A 20,896-nucleotide genomic window follows, 5' to 3' on the forward strand; every position below is an offset into this window, starting at 1 on the left:
GGTGGTGAAACGGAGGCGACTGTGACGGTCAAAGGGTCCTTGCACAGAGACATCACTTAATTATCCAGGCTGCAGGCCTAGTACACCGGCAGCGCCCTGTCTACCCTGACATCCGCCTGCGCTGCGGAGTACGCAGGCCTATCCTTGAGTACCCAAACTGCTCCTCTACGTGTCCATGCCTGGGCAAAGAGCTGGTGCTTCGCCGGCCCTGACTCCCATCTTACAGTAGCATTGGAAACCTAGAAACCCGCGGAGGGGGCGTGTCTAGAACAAACCCCGCCCGTGGGCGTAGTGTGGTGGACTCCGCCCTCTTGGCTCCGACTGGCTCCGACCACAATTGTTTTAGGCGCTGGCTGTGGCAGAGGCAGACGGTGTCCGCGCGCCCTCCTGGGAGCGTGCGCGCGCCCGAGGGCGTGCGTCCTGTGTTGGCTCTCGCAGGCTGGGTTGCCGGCGACCGGCTTTGCAGAGCGGAAAACGCGGACGATAAGAAGAGGAGGAAACAGGTGGGAGCGCGGCTCGCGGACCAAACCATCCCTCCACTCTAAAGGCCAAGACAAGGCGCGCGACGCGACCCCTTTTGGTCTATCAAAGAATTCCCCCTCCCAACTCCATTGTCCTCTTGCCCCACCCTCCATTGGGCACGCCCTTCACCCTATTTCCCGCCATCTATTGGCTGCAGGTCTCGCCCCTCCCGGGTCTCTTGGTTCCCATTGGCAGCTCTTTTACGTTAACTTCTCCCAGGGTTTCTTATTGGTGCAGGCCACACCCTCCCATTCGTCACCAGACCCCGCCTTCAGCAGGCTGGGGCGCCTCCTCTAGCCTTCATTCATTCTGCATCCAGGGCTGGGTGCTTGGAATTTAGGGTGAATCGGACCCGTCCCTGCCCTTGGGGAGTTTGAGTCATGTTGGAGGACATGTACCTAGGCTCCGACAATGACAGCCTAGGGAAGCAAAGAAGCCATCGAGAAACTGGGACCCCCTAAACGCCAGGAAGGCTTCCCGGAGGAGGTGAGGCCTAAACCAAACCCTGAAAAATGCTTAAGAGTTTTCCCCAAGGAGACATTGCCATGGTTTCCTTGGTGCAAGGAGCTGAAACGTGGAAGAAAAAGGTTATTTCTGGTAATTTTGTGGAGGTAGGTGGAGGGAAAGAAGGGGAGATGGTAGGAACTGGTTCAGATGCAGCCTAGAGACCAGTAAGGAGTCCAGGAATGTGTATAGTTAGCCGAGGGAATTAAGCCTGAGGCCTGAAATGTTTTGTTTTGTTTTTAGCAGTATTCATACTGATTTATATCTTAAATATATTTTTGCAATACTCATACTGATTCTTTTTATTAATATACATTAGTTATACGGGAGGGGAATTTCATTGAGACTTTTCCGCATATGTAAGCAATGCATTCCAATTAATCTCACCCCCTGTATTACTCTCCCTTCCCTTCCTATCCCCTTCCTAAAACAATAAGACCTAAATTTTTTTTCAAGCATCTGGACACTAGTCAGAGTGGAAGGTGGGTGGGGGTGAAGGAAGATTAGATGGAAATGGAGAAACAATGCTGGAAGGAATGATTCCAGTTCTGAAAAGCACTGTGTGTGTGTGTGTGTGTGTGTGTGTGTGTGTGTGTGTGTGTGTGATACTGGAGATTGAAATCAGGGGCTAACAATTACTAGGCTGGTGTTCTGTCATTTGAGACATACCCTCAACCCTGCTTTTGGCTGGTTATTTTGGAGATGTAGTCAAGAGGACTTTTCTGCCAGGACTGGCTTCAAATTGCGATCCTCTGGATCTCACCCTCCTTGAATAGCTAAGATTATAAGTGTGAGCCACAGGCCCTTGGCTCAGATTCATTATTTGTGAGTACCTACAATGGGATAAGCCCTGTCTGGAACCCTGGAAAGAACACAAATATACCATTCAAATATACCATACAGAGAACATTTATGGAACTACTCTTCAGAGTGAAAACTGCTTCCCAGAATAATAATTCTGTGAAAAGTGGGAGGGGAGAGGAGGTTTACTATTCTACAGAGGTTTGTACAGGACTTTTCTGATAATATAGTATCTGTGCAGAAACTTGAAGAAAGTGAAACAGTGATTCATGTCATTTTATGAGGTGGACCCTTTTTGGATAAGGAACATGTTTCAGTTTGAGACGTCCCTTAGTCAAGTAAAAATGTAAAAATGTTGTATTAAAACTGGCAACACTGGTCTAAAGTTTATGGAAGGCATGGTGGTTCAAACCAGTAATACCATCTACTTGGGAGGCAGAGATTGGAGATCAGAGTTCAAGAAAAGCCTGGGAAGAAAAGTTGGTGAGAGTCCATCTAAATAAGTGGCTGAGCAGTGTGGCATGCATCTGTCATCCTATTAACAAAGGGAAGCACAAATAGACTATTGCAGATGAGGTTGGCCCTGGCATAAAGGAAAACCCTATCTCGAGAATAACAATGTAAAAAGGGGCTGGTTGAATGACTCAAGTGTTACAGCGACTGCTTAACAAGTACAAGATCCTAAGATCAAACACCAGAATTGCTTTTTTTTAAAAGTGTTTAATTTTTTAAAATAGATTTTAAAACAATGTGTTTAATATACTTAAAGCCATGAGAAGGCTAGGGGTGTGTCTTCATGGTAGAGAGCATGCTTACTTTGCAAAGACCTGGGTTTGATCCCCAGCAACAGAGCAAAAAATTCTATGATCATGGATGAGATCACTATGAAGTGAGGATCAACAGATTCTCACAGACACATCTTGATGCGCTAATGTTGAGAGATTGGTCAGATGGGAATGACAGGTAACTGGCAAGGAAGACCAAAAAAGAACAGCCAGTGGGGTGGGAGGAGAACTAACTTCTAGTGTGTTTGAAATGTGAAATGGACAGTACATTAAAGGGATTGAGCCAAGCACTGCTGATCAATATGAAGATCATAGATGACCTTGATTGGGTCAATGTGAATGGAGTGTGGGGGGAACACATGCCTAACAAGAGCAAACTTAAAGAACAGGAAAGCAGGAATTGGAGACTGAGTATATGTGACTCAGGGCATTGTGCTATAAGGAACACCTAGAGAGAGACGCAGTGGGATGGTAATTGGAGGGGGTGTGGGTTCAAGTGAAGGTTCTGTTTTGTTTTGTGTTTAAGAAAGAGAAATAACATATGTTTATGCTGTTGGAAAGAATCCAATGACGAGGAAGTGATTGATGATGTAGGAGTGGAGAAACGCTGAATTTCAGTTCCCCAGCAGGCAAGGGAGCTGGAAGGCTGGAGCTTCCAGTCAGTCTCAGTCTCTGCAGAATCAGGGATATATGCCCTGACTCTGGCCTTAGATGACCACTGGAAAGATGCCTCAGCTAAAGGGCACACCAGGGACTGGCTTGGATTTATTGAAGTTTCCTTCTGCTTCCCAAAAGCAGCTTCTAATTTGCATTTGAACAGATGGCCCACAGGAGAGAAAGGGCATGTCAGGTGGGGCCTGGCACTATGGCATTCAAACTGAGGTCACCTTGGCAGGAGGCTATGGGTAAAACCAGGTGGCAGGGCCAAAAAGATACTATAGGTAGAAGGCAGCTCCTAGAGTTCTCTCACTTACTGATGAGTCCAGGTAGCTGAGGCTGCAATTCGTGAGCTCCCACAGTGGGTGAATGCTGAGCACAGAGATTAGAACTATAGGTTAGGGGCTCAGTCCTTGCTCCTTGAAGCTCCCAGGCTAAGGGATTGCATTAGGCACTGTCTAGGTAGGTATATGAAATAGCTCTTCTTTTTGGTTTGCTCCGGGGCAAGTGTTTGGATTGGGGTAGCAGCGGATCCTGGGCTCACATGGGGCCTAACAAGGGGAGGGGGTGGACACAGAGTGTCCTGTTCCTCTGACTACATCTACTCATGCTGGTCTCCACATGGCCTTCTGTGTTCTCAGAGGTTGGCAGTGTGGGGAAGTTGGAACAACCCGGCTGGATGCAACCCCCAGGACAGAATGGTGCTGGATTCAGGGGCTCAGGTATATGAGCAGGCCCCCCTCAGCCTGCCCAGTCCCTTGTCCCAGAGCCATAGGCTGAAGCCCTCAGACCAAGATGGGCCACCCCTGTGCTCCTGGCCTCAGTCGCTGGCTGTGCCTCTTGCTCTGGCAGTGCCCCCAGCACTGCAGCCCCAAACTGAGTGGCAGACCTTCTCAAAGCAGCACTCGGACCACCGTGGCCACATGCGTCGTAGCGAGAGTATCTGCAATGTAAATAGTGTTGGTGGACGAGGCCGTGGCACCCAGGGACTGGCCTCATCCAGGCGAGGACTAGACCCAGGTGGAGGCACCCTGCGGTCTGCGGCCTCCCTACCCCACATTGCTAAGACTCGAAAAGATGCAAGCAATGGTACGTCCAAGAGCCCTTGCATGTTGGTGGCTCTTCGGCCAACCAATATGGACCATGAGCGGAGTAAGTTCTTCCAGTCCAATTACACCTACAATCCACAGTTCCAGTACCAGGAGCCCATGCCCACAGCTGTGCTGGAAAAATACCGCGAAGCCTCTGGACAGTTCATCCGGCAGGTCAGTCCAGTCTGCCCATTTCACCTTGCCCTAACCACCCAAGGGGTCTGGCCTGACCAGCCACTGTGGCTCTATGTGCAGGCTGTTGGCATCATTGAGGCTGTCCTGGAGAAGTTTGGCACCTATGAACACTTTGAGGCCTCCACGGGTGGCCAGCTGTTGACCAAGTGCCAGATTTGGTCCATTGTGCGCAAATACATGCAGAAGGAGGGCTGTGTTGGGGAGGTGAGCTTGCCCTGTTTTCAAGACCCCTCTTCTACATGGCACAAATTGGGCTACTTCAAGATACTAGGCCCAACTACACACCTAATCAGTTGTGCCTCCGAAGGTCTGCCCCTGCCCCAGGGAGGTGGGAGCTGGCTCTATGGAGAAGTGGAAAAGGATGGGTGGCCAATGTCTAGCCTGGTTGCCCTGAAGCATGGGGGGACAGAGACTGCATGTATATCAGCCCTGAGGCTGGTAGCCTTGGCTCAGCCTGTCACCACTGCCACCTGCAGATTGTGGTACAGCTGAGTGAGGACCTGCTATCCCAGGCAGTGATGATGGTGGAGAACAGCCGACCCACCCTGGCCATCAACTTGACTGGAGCCCGCCAGTACTGGTTGGAGGGCATGCTGCGACACGAGATAGGTCAGGCTGTGGGTGGGTTGGGATGAGAGGGGGCTGAGAGTTGGGAGGGTGAGGGGAGCCCAGTCACCCCCTCCTTTGTTTCTCCCTCTTCCCTCCGGAGGAGGAGGACAGGCCTTTTCCCCTCCCTCCCTCTTGCTCACAGAGGTAGGCCAGCAAATGCCTGCCCACTCTCTGGCCTCACTCCCACTCTTGCTCTTTGGGTTTCTCTCCAGTTCTATCCCATTTCCCTTGACAATGGGGGCAAGGCTGCTGAGACCCAGATGGGACAGAAGGAAAACTCCTTAGAGTCTGACTAGCCCAGCCAGCAAGTAGGCCCTACAGGGTGGGAAAGCTGGGCTCTAGGAATAGCTTACCACACAAAGCCCAGTTTAGGAGGGGAAAGGCCAGGCTAACCACTCTTCCTTTTTGCGCAAGCATGCCATTGCTCTGGGCAAGAGGTGGTTTTTCTGACTGCATTTCCATGCCTGTCAAAATGATTGGTTTGGGCCCTGGGAATGTTGGGGTGTCGTTGGCTGTGTTCTTTTTGTCTAGGGGGCAGCATGTATTTGGTGGAGAGAAAGGAAGAGAGGAGGGAGAAAGCTCTAGATGGGTGGGGGGGGGGGGCTAGTCATCTATGTGGATGCAAGTTCACCCGACGAGGGCCTGGGGTTGGGTGAGTATGCGTTTGTCCGGGGTTCATGGGCACGCTCTGAGTTTGGGGACAGGAGGACACAAGAGTCCCCTAGGTAGGCTGGGTGCTCCAGACACCCCGCCCAGTGCTGCTTCCCCCTCATTCTCCCCGCAGGTACCCACTACCTGCGGGGCGTGAACAACGCTAGACAGCCCTGGCGTAGTGCAGAGGGCCGGCTGCAGTATGGTCTTCGGCCAGCCAACCCCACGGAGGAGGGCCTGGCCAGCCTGCACAGCGTGCTGTTCCGCAAGCAGCCGTTCTTGTGGCGCGCAGCCCTGCTCTACTACACCATCCACCGCGCCGCGCACATGTCCTTCCGCCAGCTCTTCCAGGACCTGGCGCGCTACGTGCAGGACACCAATGTGCGCTGGGAGTACTGCGTGCGTGCCAAGCGGGGCCAGACCGACACCTCCCAGCCTGGTGGGTGCTGCAGCCCGGGGAATGCCTGAGCTGGGATGGGGTGTCGGATAGTGCTCCAGGCAAGGATTTCTCTCTGATCCCCACTTCACAGGCTGCTTCAGCAAGGACCAAGTGTACCTGGACGGCATTGTGCGCATTCTGAGGCATCGCCAGACCATTGATTTCCGGCTGCTGACCATTTTGGGCAAGGTGAGGAGTTATACAGGTCTTCCCAGGCCCTAGCCAGCTTTCCCCTTCTCCTTGCTCCCCAGAGTCGGAGTCATGTTCCATTGAGGCCTGGATGCCAGGCCTGAATGGTGGGCGGAGTGTGGGTCGAGGAGAAGCGGAAATGACTGCCTGGCAGCCTGCAGATGTATGTATAGATACTGCATTTCAAAGGAGGTGAGCATTCCAAACCAAGTGCAGGTCTGGGGAAAGGGTCTGGGGAAAGGTCCTGGGGAAATGGCTAGGAACCCAGTCCCTGGTACTGAGCATTTATACTACACTGGAATAGAGGGGGAAAGTGGAACGTGCAGCTAGCTAGAAGAGCTTTCGGCAGAACTGTAAGGGATGCTTTAGAGGGCGCCCCCTGGAGGTCATGCAAGAGGGAGTTGTTTGGTTTGGTTTGGTTTTTTTTTTTTTTTGGGGGGGGGGGGAGGTTATGGATCTTGAACTTTGAGCCTGGGTGCTGTCCCTGAGCTCTTCAGCTCAAGGCTAGAGCTCTACCACTACAGCCACAGGGCCACTTCTGGTTTTCTGGTGGTTAATTGGAGATGAGTCTCATGGACTTTCCTGCCTGGGCTGGCTTTGAACCTTGATCCTCAGATCTCAGCCTCCTGAGTAGCTAGAATTATAGGCGTGAAACTCCGGAGCCAGGTTAGGAGGGAGATTTAAAGAGAGGCCTGCAGAGAGGAGTACAGAAGCAAGAGGAGGAAGCTAGCTGGTAGTCTGGCCTTGCCTGGAAGTGAGTGGCCATGGTTGGCAAGGAAGGGGGCAAACTGGAGAGTTCTTAAGAGTAGAATTTCCTTGTCTCAGTGGCTACACTGAGTAGGAGCGAGGGTGAGAGTTCTGGTCCACTCCCTAGAACCTGACTGGGTGACTGTGAAGAGGTGGGCTGGCATAAGCTGGCACTCCGGCATTTCCTGTAGGGAAGTAAGATTCAAGGTGGCTCAGTGGGGGCTGGGAAGGTGGCTCAGTGGTAGAGTGCTTGCCTTGCATGCATGAGGCCCTGGGTTCGATTCCTCAGCACCACATACACAGAAAAAGCTGGAAGTGGGTGCTATGGCTCAAGTGGTAGAGTGCCTTGAGCTGAAGAGCTCAGAACAGTGCCCAGGCCCAGAGTTCAAGCTCCATGACCAGAAAAAAAAAAAAGAAATGTACTCAAGGTGGCTCAGTGGTAGAGTGCTTGCCTTGCATGCATGAGGCCCTGGGTTTGATTCCTCAGCAGCACATAAGCAAAAAGAAAAAAGCCGGAAGTGGCACTGTGGCTCAAGAGTGGGAAGATTCATGGATCAATTGGATACACCTTTGTAGGTGAGGGGATAGGCTGGGATGGTAGGGTTGTAGGGAAAACATAGGTGTTGAAAGGAGGCATGCAGGGGACCAGCCCTGGAAAAATGTAGTGAGATCCTGTTTCAAAAACAAAAGGGCTAGTGGTATAGCTCTCATGGTAGAACACTTGGCTTGTAAGCACAAGCCCTTGGGTTCACTTCTCAGTACTGAAGAGAGAGAGAGCTCAAAATCCAGGTTTGAGCATAGAGATACATAATATAAATATGAATCAGGAAGGGAGGAGTCCCGGGAGCTCTACGTGAGTGGAGCTGGGATGAGCTGGTAGAAAGTCAGGGAGCTCTGGTTAGCCCTGAGGTGTAGCTCTTTCCCTTACAGGTCTCCTATGAAGATGTGGACCATCTGCGGCCCTATGGAGTACTAGATAAGACCCGTGTGCCTCACTTCATGCAGGACTTGGAACGCTACAGGCAGCAGCTAGAGTACATCATGACTACCAACCGGCTGGATGAAGCAGAGCTAGGCCGTCTGCTGCCTGAGTGATATTGGTTGAGGGCAACAAGCAGAAGCCCTGGACAGAGGTCTCTAGGTTGGCCCCCAGAACACGAAGCTGTCTGCTCTGTGCTTCCACAGCCTAGATGTTTCTTGTGGGCATTGGGAGGCCAAGGAGCATCCTGGGAGGACAAGACAATGTCTAAAAGTTTTTGTCTCACTAGCTTTACTGGGGCCTATGGGCCAGTATCAGGAGGCATACGACTGAACTGAGAAGAGGCCTGGGGCCAGAAGGGAGCTGAGCATCCATGAGGACATGGGGTAGTTTGGGAATAGAAATTCAATTCTTGCATGAGATGGCTTTGGGTATCCTGTATTCCAATCTCTTCCTCCACCTGGCCCCTTGGTGCTCATTCAGCATTCATGCTGCCTACCTCTCACTGGGTCTTAGTGGAGGTTGGGAGTAGGGTTATTGCTTGTGCCTGAGGTCCTGGCTTGTATACAGTCTCGAAGGGCAGGAGTTCTGGTAGTAGCGACCCAGCTGGTCTGGGGCTTGCTTTCAGCATTTTGCTTCTCTCACTGGTCATGTATATATCCATATTTATGTGCTCTGCTTCTTGAGGTTGGAAGGGACAGACCACTCCTGGAAGGTTCCAATTAGTCTAAGCCCCACTCTCATTACATACACACAGAGATACGTATCACTGGGTGTCAGGCCTTGTGAGTCTAGCCTAAGAGCTCACCTGGCCCTGTTCCCACTCACCCCACCAGTTTCTGATGTTTCTGTCTCATGCTCTCACAGCTTGTCTCTGGCAGAACTTGGGCTAGTCTGTGAGCAGCTACAATCAAGCCTATAAGGCAGGCCCCTAGGGTTTGTTAAATCCTGAGCCCTTCTTGGACCAGGAGAGGTACAGAGCTGGTTGTTGCTTCCAGTTTCACTGCAGACTCAGCCGTGTGAAGTTGGTCAGTCCCACTCCTACTATAGGCTTGTCCTATGTAGAACTGGGAAACCACAGCTGGGAAGTTCTTAGTCAATGGAAATGTACAGAATGCCTTGTGTGTGCCAGTGGCTAGTTAGAACCCTCCCTGAGCTCTCAGGGAGAGAAATCAATTAAAACAGCAATTGTAATGATGTGTGTGGTCTCTGTGTCCTCAAGGTCTTTCCAAGTTATTTCATTTCTCAAGACCCTAAGTGAACAATAGTCTCCCCTATTCTCTACATCATGGAGCGGGCTGGTGAGGCCCAGTAGTCAGGCCCTCATCCAACTAGGGGCCTAGATCTGGCATCTCCAAGGACAAAGCTTGGGCAATTTATTGAGGCTGGAATGTAACTGTAAACTTGGTGGGAGAGGGTGGGGCATAGATCTGTCAGGGTCAGTAGGCTCACACATACCCCCCCCCCCCTCAGTTCTGTGAAAACAGCCAGACTCGTGGGAAGCCCAGGTCCAGGCTTACCCTCTGGAGTTTATTCACTTCCAACAGGCTCGATGGAGCCTTGGTGGTATTACATCCAGCTCTGCTGGGTTCCAGGTCTTATCAGGCTTGGGCTTAATGGGAAAACACTAGGTCAGCACTCTGGCCTTCAGGAATCTAGAGAAAGAAAGGATATGGTTAATGGACCAGAGCCTGCTCTCCATTTCCCAAGTCAAACCCTGAAAGAGATCTGGGTGGCCTCACACCTTCGGACCCGTCTCCCTCCTCAGGCTCAGGCCCTGGCTCGGGCTCTGGATCAGGCTCTGGATCAGGCTCTGGCTCCAATTCAGGCTCTGGTTCTGGTTCCGGATCCATTTGGGGTTCTGGCTCAGGCTCAGTACTGTCAGAGGCCTCAGCTTCCAAGTTTGGTTCTGGTTCCTCTGGAGTTCCGGATTGAACTGCCTCTGAGCCCTCTGGACCCCCATCCTCGTAGTGATCTGAAGCTCTGGGCAGTCCAGGACATGTGGTCCCCGAACTGGGTGCCTCTGGTGTCCAGTGGCCTGGGCAGGGAGGGTCATAGCTGCGGTCCCGGTAGCCTGGAGTGGATGGAGGTATCTCAATTTACTGGTGGAAAGGTCCTGCCTTACCACTTGGCTAGACCCGACTCCGCCCACCATATAGTCATAGCTCCGCCCACAGGCCACGCCCTTGCACTGACAAGGCCCCACCCCTTCACACTCACCGGGGCCCACGTGCTGCCAGTCCCAGGCCGGATCCGGCGCGCGCAGGGCATGCTGGGCACAACGCAGCAGCTCCTGGCAGGCGGCCTCGCCCTTGCTCTGCACCAGCAGCAGCAGGCGGCGCACCCGGCGCTCGGCGTCAGGCAGTGCATCCAGCGCCTCGTACTCGGGCCCGGTGAGCACTCCCCGCGCTACCAGTGCGTCCAGCAGCAGCCCGGAGTCCGCTTGCAACGTCTCTACCAGGCGTTTCCGCTCGCGGTCGATGGTCTCCGAAGGCCGCTCCTGTGCGTTGCCCATCCTTGCGGCTGCACGGGAGAGGTGTAGAGGAGCCGTGGGGCCCTGATCACCGGCAGCTGTGATCTAAATTCACTTCTACCCCAGCAGCCAGAGGGCTCCGCAGAACCCCACGTGGAGACCGCAGTACAGATCTCCTTGTCCTCCCTCCTCTTCTGTCCAGTCTCTTCAGGCTCCTCCTCCTGTCTTTGACAGGTCAGGACCTCTCTCCCGAACCCCAGTAGCCGGCAGATCCCAGTAGCCACCAGTTCAGAACCAGTTTATCCAAACCAATTTCCTCTTTCCCCAACCGGCTTCCTCCTCCTGACCCCCCCAAAAAAGGCAGAACCCCGGGTTGGAGCAGGACACCAGGTAGCTCACTCCCTCATGTCACGCTGTTTTTCTTGGTCACTTCACATCTCAGGTCCTCCTCCTTAATATTAAAGTGTCAACCCTTCCTCCAAGGTCCCTCCTGCAGGCTGAAATCTACATGATCACAGTTTGAAGCCAGCCTAAGTAAAAAGGTCTGAGAGACAACATCTCCAATTAACAAGAAAAAGGTGAGACTGAATGTGTGGTTCAAGTGGTAGAGTGCCTGCGTAGCAAGTACAAGATCCTGTACCTGCCTAACACATGCAAACTCCAGTACTGGAGTGGAAATAAAAGGAACTAGGAGTGATTCTGAGGTTACAGTTTTATGTCAAGTCCCTTCTAGTTTACTGAATATCCCTCACTTAGTCTAACCTTTTACCTCTTGTCTGTACCCTGGGGAACTCATCATCAAAGCTTCTGTAACCTCTCCTCTACTCCTCTCTGACCCAGAGCACAAAATGCCCAGAACCTCCTGCAGCTCTTCTCACCTTCAAGGTCTTCTGACCTTGAAATCTAACTTTCTAGGACAGGCCCAGTCCCTGCATCCTTACTACCGCATGTTGCAAACCCAATGTAGTCTCATGGCCTTTCCTGGGTCCTTTGCACCTGAGTCAGGATACCTGAATCCTCCTGATATCTCCTGATATCACCAGAGACTCAACTGTCTCCTAGCTGATGGTGGAAAAACTCAAGTCATTTCATACTTCATCTTGAAATACCCAGGGCCAGCCAGGCACCAGTGGCTCACGCCTGTCATCCTAGCTACTCAGGAGGCTGAGATCTGAGGATCTCGGTTCAAAGCCAGCCCGGGCAGGAAAGTTTGTGAGACTCTTATCTCCAATAAACCGCTAGAAAACCGGAAGTGGTGCTGTGGCTCAAGCGGTAGAGGGCGTGCCTTGAGCTGAAGAGTACAAGGACAGCGCCCAAGCCCAGAGTTCAAGCCCCACGACCGACAAATAAAAAAGAAATACCCAGAGCCTAGCTCATGAAAGCCTCAACAAATGCTTGCTGAACTTGTTTTCCTTTCACGAGTCTCTCATTTTGGTTCTGTCTCTACTAAATAGTAGTAGAAAGTAGGTAGTAGAGCCTGGCGCTGGTAGCTCATGCCTGTAATCCTAGTTATTCAGAAGGCTGAGATCTAAGAATTGCGGTTCAAAGCCAGCCTGGGCAGGAAAGTCTGTGAGACTCTTATCTCCCATTAACCACCAGAAAACCAGAAATGGTACTGTGGCTCACGTGCAGAACGCTAACCTTGAGCTGAAGAACGCCGGGACAGTGCCCAGGCCTAGAGGTTAAGTCTCATGACAAAAAAAAGTAGGAAGTAGGTAGAAATCAATCTGAATTATCCATTTATTACCAACTAAGCACTATACCCTTTGGTGGGCTAGCTTAGGCAATAAGGCACCTGGCATTAAGACACAATGTCAGAACCGGGCACCAGTGGCTCATGCTTATAATCCTAGCTACTCAGGAGACTGAGGATTGTGGTTCCAAGCCAGACTGGGCAGGAAAATCTCTGAGACTCTTATCCCCAATTAAATTACAGGAAAAAGCTGGAAGTGATGCTGTTGCTCAAGTGGTAGAGTGCTCTCCTTGAGCAAAAGGAGCTCAGGGATAGCACCCAGACCCAGAGTTCATGCCTCAGGACTGACTCCCCCCCCCAAAAAAAAGAGAGAGAGAGAGAGCGGAGAGAGAGAGAGAAAGAAAGGAAGGAAGAAAAGAAGCAATGTCAAGCCAGGTTTCAGTGGCTCATACCATAATCCTATATCCTTTTCCTATATCCTTTCCTTGAAAGGAAAAGATAGGGAAGTGGCAAGTTAAGGCAAGCCTGGGCAAAAAAAAATAGTTCTTGAGATCCTTCTTTTTTTTTTTTTGGTCCGGTCGTGGGGCCTGAACTCTGGGCCTGGGTGCTGTCCCTCAGCTCTTCAGCTCAAGGCTAGCACTCTACCACTTGAGCCACAGCGCCACTTCCGGCTTTTTTCTTATGTGGTGCTGAGGAATCAAACCGGCTTTTTTCTTATGTGGTGCTGAGGAATCAAACCCAGGGCCTCAAGCATGCAAGGCAAGTGCTCTACCACTGAGCCACCTTCCCAGCCCCTTGAGATCCTTCTCTACCAATAGCCAGATGGGTTGGCACATGCCTGTCATACTAGCTTCACGGGAAGGAGAGATAGGCAGATCACTGTTCAGGAGAAGGTTTGGGCAGGAAGCTAGACTTTATCTAAAAAATGACCAGTGCAAAAAAGGTCTAGAGGTGTGGCTCAGCAGTAGAGTGCCCACTTAGTAAGTGCAAGATCTTGAATCCAAATAAAATTGAAATTAAAAAAATAAAAATAAATGAGGTTCTTTTCAGGTGTCAGGCTACTCACAACCTCTGTCCATTCCCTTTGCCTTAGCTTTTGGTCACGTGGCATCTTTCTAGATTCCTTTAATGTCCAAGCTTCTAAAGTCCCTCCTCTACCTCTTTTCCTGATCCATTGGGTGGTAACCCCCATGTTGCCTTTGTGTCTCTCCCAATACTCCCTCATGTCACACTTTCTCCTGGCCACTTCATACCCAAAGGTTCCCCCTCCACCCTCTCATATCAATGTCAGTCCCAGGCCACTGAGCAAAAAGCAAAACCACCTGTGCCCCCCATTTCCTTCATGTCTGTGAGGCGTGACTTCCAATAAAGTGCTTCTCACCTTATCTCCTGTACCAGTCCTTCTGAGTACCACTGACTTCTTCCCATTCCATTCCGCCCTTAATATAGTGACTTTGACAATTCATTGGGGTATGATTTGTTGCTCTCCTCACTGAGGCTTCCAAAGACTTTCCCTAATATAAGGCTCAGAAAGGGAAAGCATCCTCTATTATGAGGCACTGGAAGGGAGAGGAGACAAGGTCCTCTTCTGTGGCCAGAGAGGGAAGGTGCAGACTGGATTGGTCTCTTCTTTTTCCCTGAATCCTAAGTTGTTTTCATATCAGCTGACTCCTCCATTACCCCAAGTCTTGCCATTTGTCCTGCCGGGGGGAGCAAAGATCTAGGCTGGACTGAGCCCTCCCATGGAAGTTCTCATAGCTCTAAGGTGAATACTGAAGTAACAGCGCTGCCCCCAGTTCAAGGGACAAGCTCAGATGCTTCTTGGGAGCGCTAGATAGCAAGACGCAAAACAGTTTGGCCCAGGACCCCGGTTTAAGCATGAGGTTTGTCGCGGGGGAGTTGAGGGTCGTGGGCCTCTGGTAGCATTGCGCATGTGCGACCGCAAAGGGTATGCTGACCTCCTCCCCTCCACCCAGTCCCGGAGCTTGGGAGCTGCGGAAGGGTGGGGCCCACAGACCTGAGAGCGCGGCTGCTGCTGGTGAGGCGCGGGTCGCAGGCTCAGTCTCCCTTCCCTCCCCTGCCTCTGCAGCGTGGAGAGGGAGTCACGATTCGAGCGTTTGGAGAGGCCCCAGGCACTCGGGTGGAGCCTATGCCGGGCAGGAGATGACAGTGCAGAAAGGGCCGGGCGGGGTGGGGACCGGTGCAGCAGCTGCGAAGGGGCGGGGCGGCCAGGGCTGCCGGGAATGGGGGGCGGCGGGGGGGGGGGGGGGAGAGGGGGGCGTGCTTCTTGGGCGCTGGGAACAGGGCAGCTGAGGGCTTACGCTGGCTGGGGACCGGCACAGATCGGTTTTCCCTTTCCTACCGGGGCGCACGTGGACTAGGTTGGGGGGACAGTTAGGCTCATGGTCCCACGTGTCCAGCGTCAACTCTAGGTCTGTCAAATTCCCAGGCGCTTTTTCATTTGTGCTCTCAGTCCTCTCTGCCTGTCACAGATGACTTTTAGGGGACCCAGTTGCCCAGGGTGCATATACTGCAGAACTGCATGTGGCTCTGAAGGCATCCCTTCCTTGCACCGGCTGAGGACCGAATTCAGGGCCTTGCACTTGCTAGGCAAGTGCCCTTATACTGAGCTAATTCAACAACCCCTGGAGATTCTTCATGAAAGCCCCGGATCTGGACGCGTTTGTTGTTTGGACAAAAAACGCCAAGTTGCCCCCCCCCCCCATGATATGTGCTCCCTGGTCGATATAAAAAACGAGACTCGAAACAGAAAAAAAAATGCAGTTTATGTGAGGGGGTTGCTGGGGGTGGAGAGAGAGGTGGCCAATCAGTAGGGAATTGGTCACCCCTGCAGGGGGCGCCAGTAAGCCTAAACGGGTGTGTTGTTGCAGGCTGGTTCCTCAGCCAGGCCATTTTAGAGGTGTACAGATTTCAGGGGGATGGACTGGTCCCTGGCCCCAGGTAGGAGGCCCGGCTCTCAGGAGCATTATAAATGGCTAAAGCCCCTGGCACAGAGAGGGCTGCACCTCCCAAATCCATCTGGACATCCAGCAGGAGTGGGGCTCCCAGAGTAGAATCCTTTCCTAGGAGAGGTGAGGCTGCGCTCAGTCTAGAGAAGCCTCTCCCCTCCTTTCTTCAGGGAGGAAAGCCCTGCCCTTTTTCACTCAGGATGAAACATTTTAACTATCTCCAACCCACATCCAACAGTGAGGAGATGGGTGGGTACAGAGGATTTCCCCAGCAAAACTCAAGCTGCCCAACACATCCAATCAGGGTAGCTCAGCCCAGATATGGCTTCCTTCCAGGTTCTAAGTCCCCATCACCATTACCTGCACCTGGAGAATTCAACCCCTTGTCTGCCAGCTCAGCCTCACCCCTCTCTGGAACCAAGGGCTGCATCTGCATAGGAGAACCATGGCAAGCAACTGGGGAGGAAGCCCCAGTGGCTGAGGAGAACTGGGGAATCATTAGGGCAATTCTCAGACCTGACTCTGGCTCCCTGAGAACAACCACAGACCAAAGGAACAGAGTCCTTCTTCCATCTTACCAGGGCGAGTTCCATGTCCAAGTCCATCAGGGTCCATTCTCGTCCTTGGAGGCTGGGGCCCAACACCTGGGGAGAGCTCCAGGTCATTGGTGCCCTCAGGCTGCACAGACAGCTGGACCCCACCTTGTCCCACGTCCCTGCCCTTGCCAGAGGGGTACTCACATCCAGGGGTACTACAGGCTCCACGCTTTCCGGGGCAGGCCGAAGCAGCATTGGAGGAAGCAGATTCTCTGGGCTCCGATTTCCCTGCTCTAGGCCCAGAACTCCCCTGTGCACAAAGAACCTGCTATTGGCCTGCAGTACTCATGCCCTATTAGGTTCCCCAGGAACCCAGATGTATTGACATTTAAGTACCTCACTATCTAAATGCTAAAAGTGGATCCTCCCCTCCCCCCCCCCCCCCCACACACACAATGGGGCATCTAGAGAGTGCCTTTTCTTCCTACCTGGAAAACTAGGTCTGGGAGCCTTCACTATGCAAGTGTAAATACTACTGTTTGTTATTTTTTTAGTGTATATTAAAATATACATAGGGGGTTTCATCATTGCATTTCCATACATGCACGTAATATACTTTGATAATATTCACTCTATTTATAATTCTTCTTCAGTGGGGTCTTGTGTGTGCGCACCAATACCAGAACTTGAACTCAGGGTGTCAAGCTCTCATTCCAGCTTGCTTACTTGTTCATCAATGGTGCTCTACTAATTGAGCCACACCTCCAGCTTGGCTTTTTGCTAATTGGAAATAGGTGGAGTCCCTCAGACTTTTCTGGCTGGCTTTGAACCTTGATCCTACAAATGTCAGCCTTCTGAGTAGCTAGGTTTATAGGCATGAGCCACTGGGGACCTAGCTTGAGTCTTTTTTTGTCAGTCCTAAGGCCTGAACTCTGGGCCTGGGCACTGTCCCTCAGCTCTTCAGCTCAAGACTAGTGCTCTACCACTTGAGCCACAGCGCCACTTCTGGCTTTTTCTGCTTATGTGGTGCTGAGGAATCCAACCCAGGGCCTCATGCATACAAGGCAAGCATCTACCACTGAGCTGCTTTCCCAGTCGGCTTGAATCTTTCTATAGAGGTACTGAGTGACTTGAGTGAGAGGTTCTGCTCTGCGGGGGATTCTAATGCAGGTGTTCTTTGGAGCAAATTCTGAGAAATAAGGTAGGTAAGTGTCGCAGAATCAAGTGCCCAATGGTCCTCCTTAGCCACCGAAGGACAAAGGCATTTTATGGGCCAGAGTGATGACTGGTTTGCAAAAGTGGCCCACAGAGCTCACCATCAAAAATGGGCTCTGAAAAGAAGCTCAGGGACAGTGCCCAGGCCCTGAGTTCAAGCCCCAGGACTGGAAAAAAAAAAGGGGGGGAATGGGAAAAGCTCTGCTCACCTGTCAGTTACGTCCCTGGGGTCCTTTGGTTCAGGCTGTTGGGCACTCCTGGGCCCCTCAGGGCTGAAGCTCCCTTTCCCTTCCAGGATGGCCTGCACCACAGCCACAGGCAATTGTGGGGGGGCTGTCACGCAGAAGTCACACTCGTTTGGGGCTAGGGCCAGCCCGGCCTCGCCATCCCCCCCTGGACTGGCCGGCTCTTCTTTGAGCAGTGCCAGGCCCTTCTCCCTGTACGGGAGAAAAGCTTCAACCAGACCCTGGCACTGACCTCTCCACCCCTACAGCCATCTGGGCTGCTAGGCCCTCCCCACCCCCCACAAGCTCCTCAGGGAATCCCCTGGTGCCCCTTACCTCCTGCCACCACTGGAGGAGGGAGAAAGCCTGGGCCCTTCAGGGGATGGAGAGTCTTCTGGGATGTCAGAGATGATGGGCCCTCTGGCCCTGTGAGGGCTAAGGCCCAAGGTAGTCTCTGGGAGGGGCTGTAAGTAGAAGGCTAGGCCCAGCCCTTGACCTCCAGGCACAGGGAGAGCCAGAACCTAACCATCATCCAGCTGGAGCACTTCTACAGGATAGGGATTGAGGAAGAGGCTCTGTTCATTCTGGGGAGCCTAAGTCTGGCTAGTGGGAAGGCTGGCTTCCATCTTCTTTGGGGAGAATGGGCAAAAGAAACAAGCTCCCCATAATCCCAGCTGTACCCTGGGGTGGGGAAGGGAGAAGAAAAACTTACCGACTGAGTAAAGTAAGGATCCTGCAGGAGGGTACCAGGTAGGGGGCAGGCACTGAATTTGGCAGGTGCTGGACATGAGCTCCCTTCATCCAACATCAGGGACCTGTGTGGGGTGACAGGGACTCAGGCAGGGGTGGGCAGGATCAGTCCCCATGCCCCTCAGCCTGTACCTCTCTCCCGCCCTCCCTCAGGCCCCAGCAGCCAAGTCAGCAGAGCTGCGGCCTGTTGCCAGGGCATCAGTCACATGCTGGAGTATAAGGGGCTCCCCCAGAGATGGGGGCCCTTTGGAGGGTAGAGAGGGGGAGGAGGGAGCATTGTCAGAGCCTCAAGTCCTCAGTTGCTATGTTTTGGGGTGAGGACCGGAATTTGAGGGTAAGGCCCCCCACAATAGGAAGATCCTGAATGGGGTAATGGATGGCAGAGTTGTGGGGAAAGAAAACAGGGTGAGGAAGGAGAATTTCCAGTGAAGGAGTTTCTGAAGAAGGGGTCTTTGCTAGGAGTCCTCTGGGGAGATTGTTGAAGGTGGGAAACAGAGGTGAGCCTCCCTGCCTTTGTCACTCACAGCTTCCTCTTGGTTCCAGCACTACTGGGGCCTGCCTGGAGTGGCCCAAAGAGGCACTGGATCAACTGGGGAGAAAGCAAAGGGTTAATTCCTACATCCCGCCCTCACCCCTACCCCTACCCTAGTGGGGGCAGTACCAGGTGAGTTTGCGGGAGGGTGGGTAAACAGACCGTAGAGGACTGGGTGGAGGTAAAGAATGGGCCAGAGTGAGAGAGAGAAGTGGAATGGGGGAGAGGAGCACCTTGCCAATAACCCGTTGCTGCTGTCCATGGATCTGTCGCAGTGTCACTACCTCTCGCCACAAGATCTCATTTTGCCTGGATGGGGGGAAAGGGTTGGGGAGTGCAGAGGCACCTGAGAGTTCATGGGATTACCATGTTCCATAAATTGGTGAGGCCAGGGAACCACGCAGCCCCCCTGATGGTCACTCCATCCTGTGGGGACTAGAATTCCATGACCGTGCCCATTTGTCGGAATAGGGGCACAAAGGCCCAAGATAGAGGGGCTTCCCAGAAACCACTGCTGATGAGTATTTCATTACCCAGACCCCACCTCCCCGCGCGTTCCCCATTCCCCCCGCACTGCCTGAGCTCCCGCAGCCGCGCCTCGGTGCTCTCCTGCGCTCCTCGAAAAGCCTGCACCTCGCTTAGCAGCCTGCCGAAGTCTTCAGGGCGCCAGCGACTGTCTTCACCCCGCAAAGCAGGAACCTGAAGGTGGGAGGCGCCAGTTGGGGTGAGAGCACATGGAGCGGGGCACCTAGTCCTAACACCCCACTTGGGGTTTAGTCTTTCCTTTGCTTGCAGTCCCCACCTTGCGGCGCACGCGCTCCAGGAGCTGCTCACGGCCACGCACGAAGCTCGGGTGCTGGAACTCTACGTGATCACGCTCTGGCCTGAGTAGGCCACCCTGCTCGATGCTCACGACCTTCCGAAAACCATCTGGAGAACGGGGCATGGGGTTTGAGTCGCCCCATCTTTTGCACCAACACACTCAAGCCCGCTCCCCACCGGCCCGAGGAACTCACACATGTTGAGTTGGCGCACAAAACTGGCCATGTTGCTGTGCTTGAAATACTGGGGTAGCACTTCTTTGGCGAAGCGGCTCTGATCGCTCACGAGGAAGCTGGTTCCGCTCTATGGATAATGACGCCCCGCACGCACGCCACGCATGGTGCAGGTGAAGATCAAGACCTGCTAAGTGGCGGCCAGCGCCCTGGCGCGCAGGCGCGCGCACTCCCTCTGAGGGGCCTGAGGCCTAGTCTGGGGGCAATCCCCACGAGTCCCTCTTTGTAGCCCGACCCAGACTTGGTTCTAAGAAACAGAAGCGGCCAACCTGGGCTCTACCTCGGACTGGACTGGTGGTCCTAGACTCGCGACGTGAGCCAGAACCAGTCCGTCCCTCCTCCAGATTTGTTTTCCCATCAGGAAGGGATGGGGCTGAAACTAAATTACACTGGTTCCTCGGGTTTTGGGTTTCCAGGACCCTTCCTGGGCCCCAGAAGGAAGTAACTTCATCCTCACCGCACCCCACCCCCCCTCCCAAGATGAATTACCCTGGACGGCTGAATCGAGCCCAGTCCCAAGTGGGGGTTGGGTGGACATGGACGCTCACTACTTAACGTGGAGAGATTCCCGAAGCAACACAGGGGAAGTTAAGGGGCCCCAGCCCTCACCGGGCTCCAGCGGATCAGGTGGTCGGTGCCTGGGTCTCCCACCAGCGCCCATAGCTTGCCGAGGAAGGCAGGCACGGGGCTGGGGCCTGGCTCCGTGGGCAGCGCCGCGGGCGCTTCCTGCATCGCGCAGTCTCGGGGCCCCCTCAGCGCTCCAGTCCGGCCGTTGCGGGATCGTCAAAGCCGCGAAAGTGCTGCGTTTGCCGACCGCCCCGCCCTGCCCTACTCCGCCCCCAGGCGCCGGGTCAGGCGGGGGCCACGTGCGAACTTTCGGGGCGGGGCTCGGACAGCCGCGGAGGCACCAGCAAACAGAAAGAGCTGGCAGGATCGCAGGGTAGTGTAAAGGGGTAGGGGAGGGAGACCTGGGTTCGAGTCTCAACTCTTCTCAGTCTTTGTGCTTTTCTTTGAGAGCAATCGTCTGAGCGTGGGCTGGAAGAGTCCTGGAGGTGGGGGCTGTGAGCATAGCGAAGCCTGGGTGAGGGTAGTTGGGAAGGGTGGTGGGGAAGCTTGGCCCTACCCGCCGAACGCAGAGGCGTAGCCATTCGCGCGCGCCTTTGGAATCCTCCGCCCCGACCCCGCAGCCGCATCAAGACCGGGAACCTTCAAGTCTCAAATCATTCCACCACTGCGCCTTCCCCGCCCCTCCCCCTTGGGGCGGGCTCGCCATCGCCGGA

At 53.5% G+C, this 20,896-nt stretch overlaps 3 protein-coding genes across 7 annotated transcripts; 1 reads left to right on the forward strand and 2 right to left on the reverse strand.

Annotated features, from left to right (window-relative positions):
• Positions 1-419: 419 nt before the first annotated feature.
• Kiaa0895l (KIAA0895 like) lies at positions 420-9,308 on the forward strand. Its single transcript, XM_042700861.1, has 7 exons — positions 420-503; positions 3,911-4,534; positions 4,616-4,759; positions 5,032-5,164; positions 5,949-6,254; positions 6,346-6,443; positions 8,121-9,308. The coding sequence occupies exons 2-7, from the start codon at positions 3,968-3,970 to the stop codon at positions 8,283-8,285; spliced, it is 1,413 nt and encodes a 470-aa protein (XP_042556795.1). The 5' UTR covers positions 420-503; positions 3,911-3,967; the 3' UTR covers positions 8,286-9,308.
• Positions 9,309-9,546: 238 nt separating this feature from the next.
• On the reverse strand, positions 9,547-14,497 carry Nol3 (nucleolar protein 3). The gene is made up of 4 exons (XM_042700896.1): positions 14,353-14,497; positions 10,390-10,692; positions 9,914-10,243; positions 9,547-9,824 (listed from the first exon to the last, which is right to left on the reverse strand). The coding sequence occupies exons 2-4, from the start codon at positions 10,682-10,684 to the stop codon at positions 9,817-9,819; spliced, it is 633 nt and encodes a 210-aa protein (XP_042556830.1). The 5' UTR covers positions 10,685-10,692; positions 14,353-14,497; the 3' UTR covers positions 9,547-9,816.
• Positions 14,498-15,100: 603 nt separating this feature from the next.
• Positions 15,101-20,820, reverse strand: Hsf4 (heat shock transcription factor 4). 5 transcript variants are annotated; one of them, XM_042700735.1, is made up of 13 exons: positions 20,226-20,820; positions 19,578-19,686; positions 19,364-19,491; positions 19,136-19,260; positions 18,795-18,870; positions 18,554-18,618; positions 17,992-18,094; positions 17,616-17,743; positions 17,265-17,492; positions 16,045-16,150; positions 15,883-15,948; positions 15,671-15,734; positions 15,101-15,418 (listed from the first exon to the last, which is right to left on the reverse strand). In XM_042700735.1, exons 1-13 carry the CDS (start codon positions 20,346-20,348, stop codon positions 15,267-15,269), a joined length of 1,473 nt encoding a protein of 490 aa, XP_042556669.1. In that variant the 5' UTR covers positions 20,349-20,820; the 3' UTR covers positions 15,101-15,266. The 5 variants fall into 5 exon arrangements, with proteins under 5 accessions (XP_042556669.1, XP_042556668.1, XP_042556672.1 ...); XM_042700734.1 differs by having other exon boundaries at positions 15,665-15,734; XM_042700738.1 differs by having other exon boundaries at positions 15,665-15,734; positions 17,265-17,388; positions 17,616-17,757.
• Between the last annotated feature and the right edge of the window lie 76 nt (positions 20,821-20,896).

The sequence above is a fragment of the Dipodomys spectabilis genome, unplaced genomic scaffold, assembly GCF_019054845.1.
Source record: "Dipodomys spectabilis isolate Male_0828 unplaced genomic scaffold, ASM1905484v1 ptg000273l, whole genome shotgun sequence".
NCBI classification, from domain to species: domain Eukaryota; kingdom Metazoa; phylum Chordata; class Mammalia; order Rodentia; family Heteromyidae; genus Dipodomys; species Dipodomys spectabilis.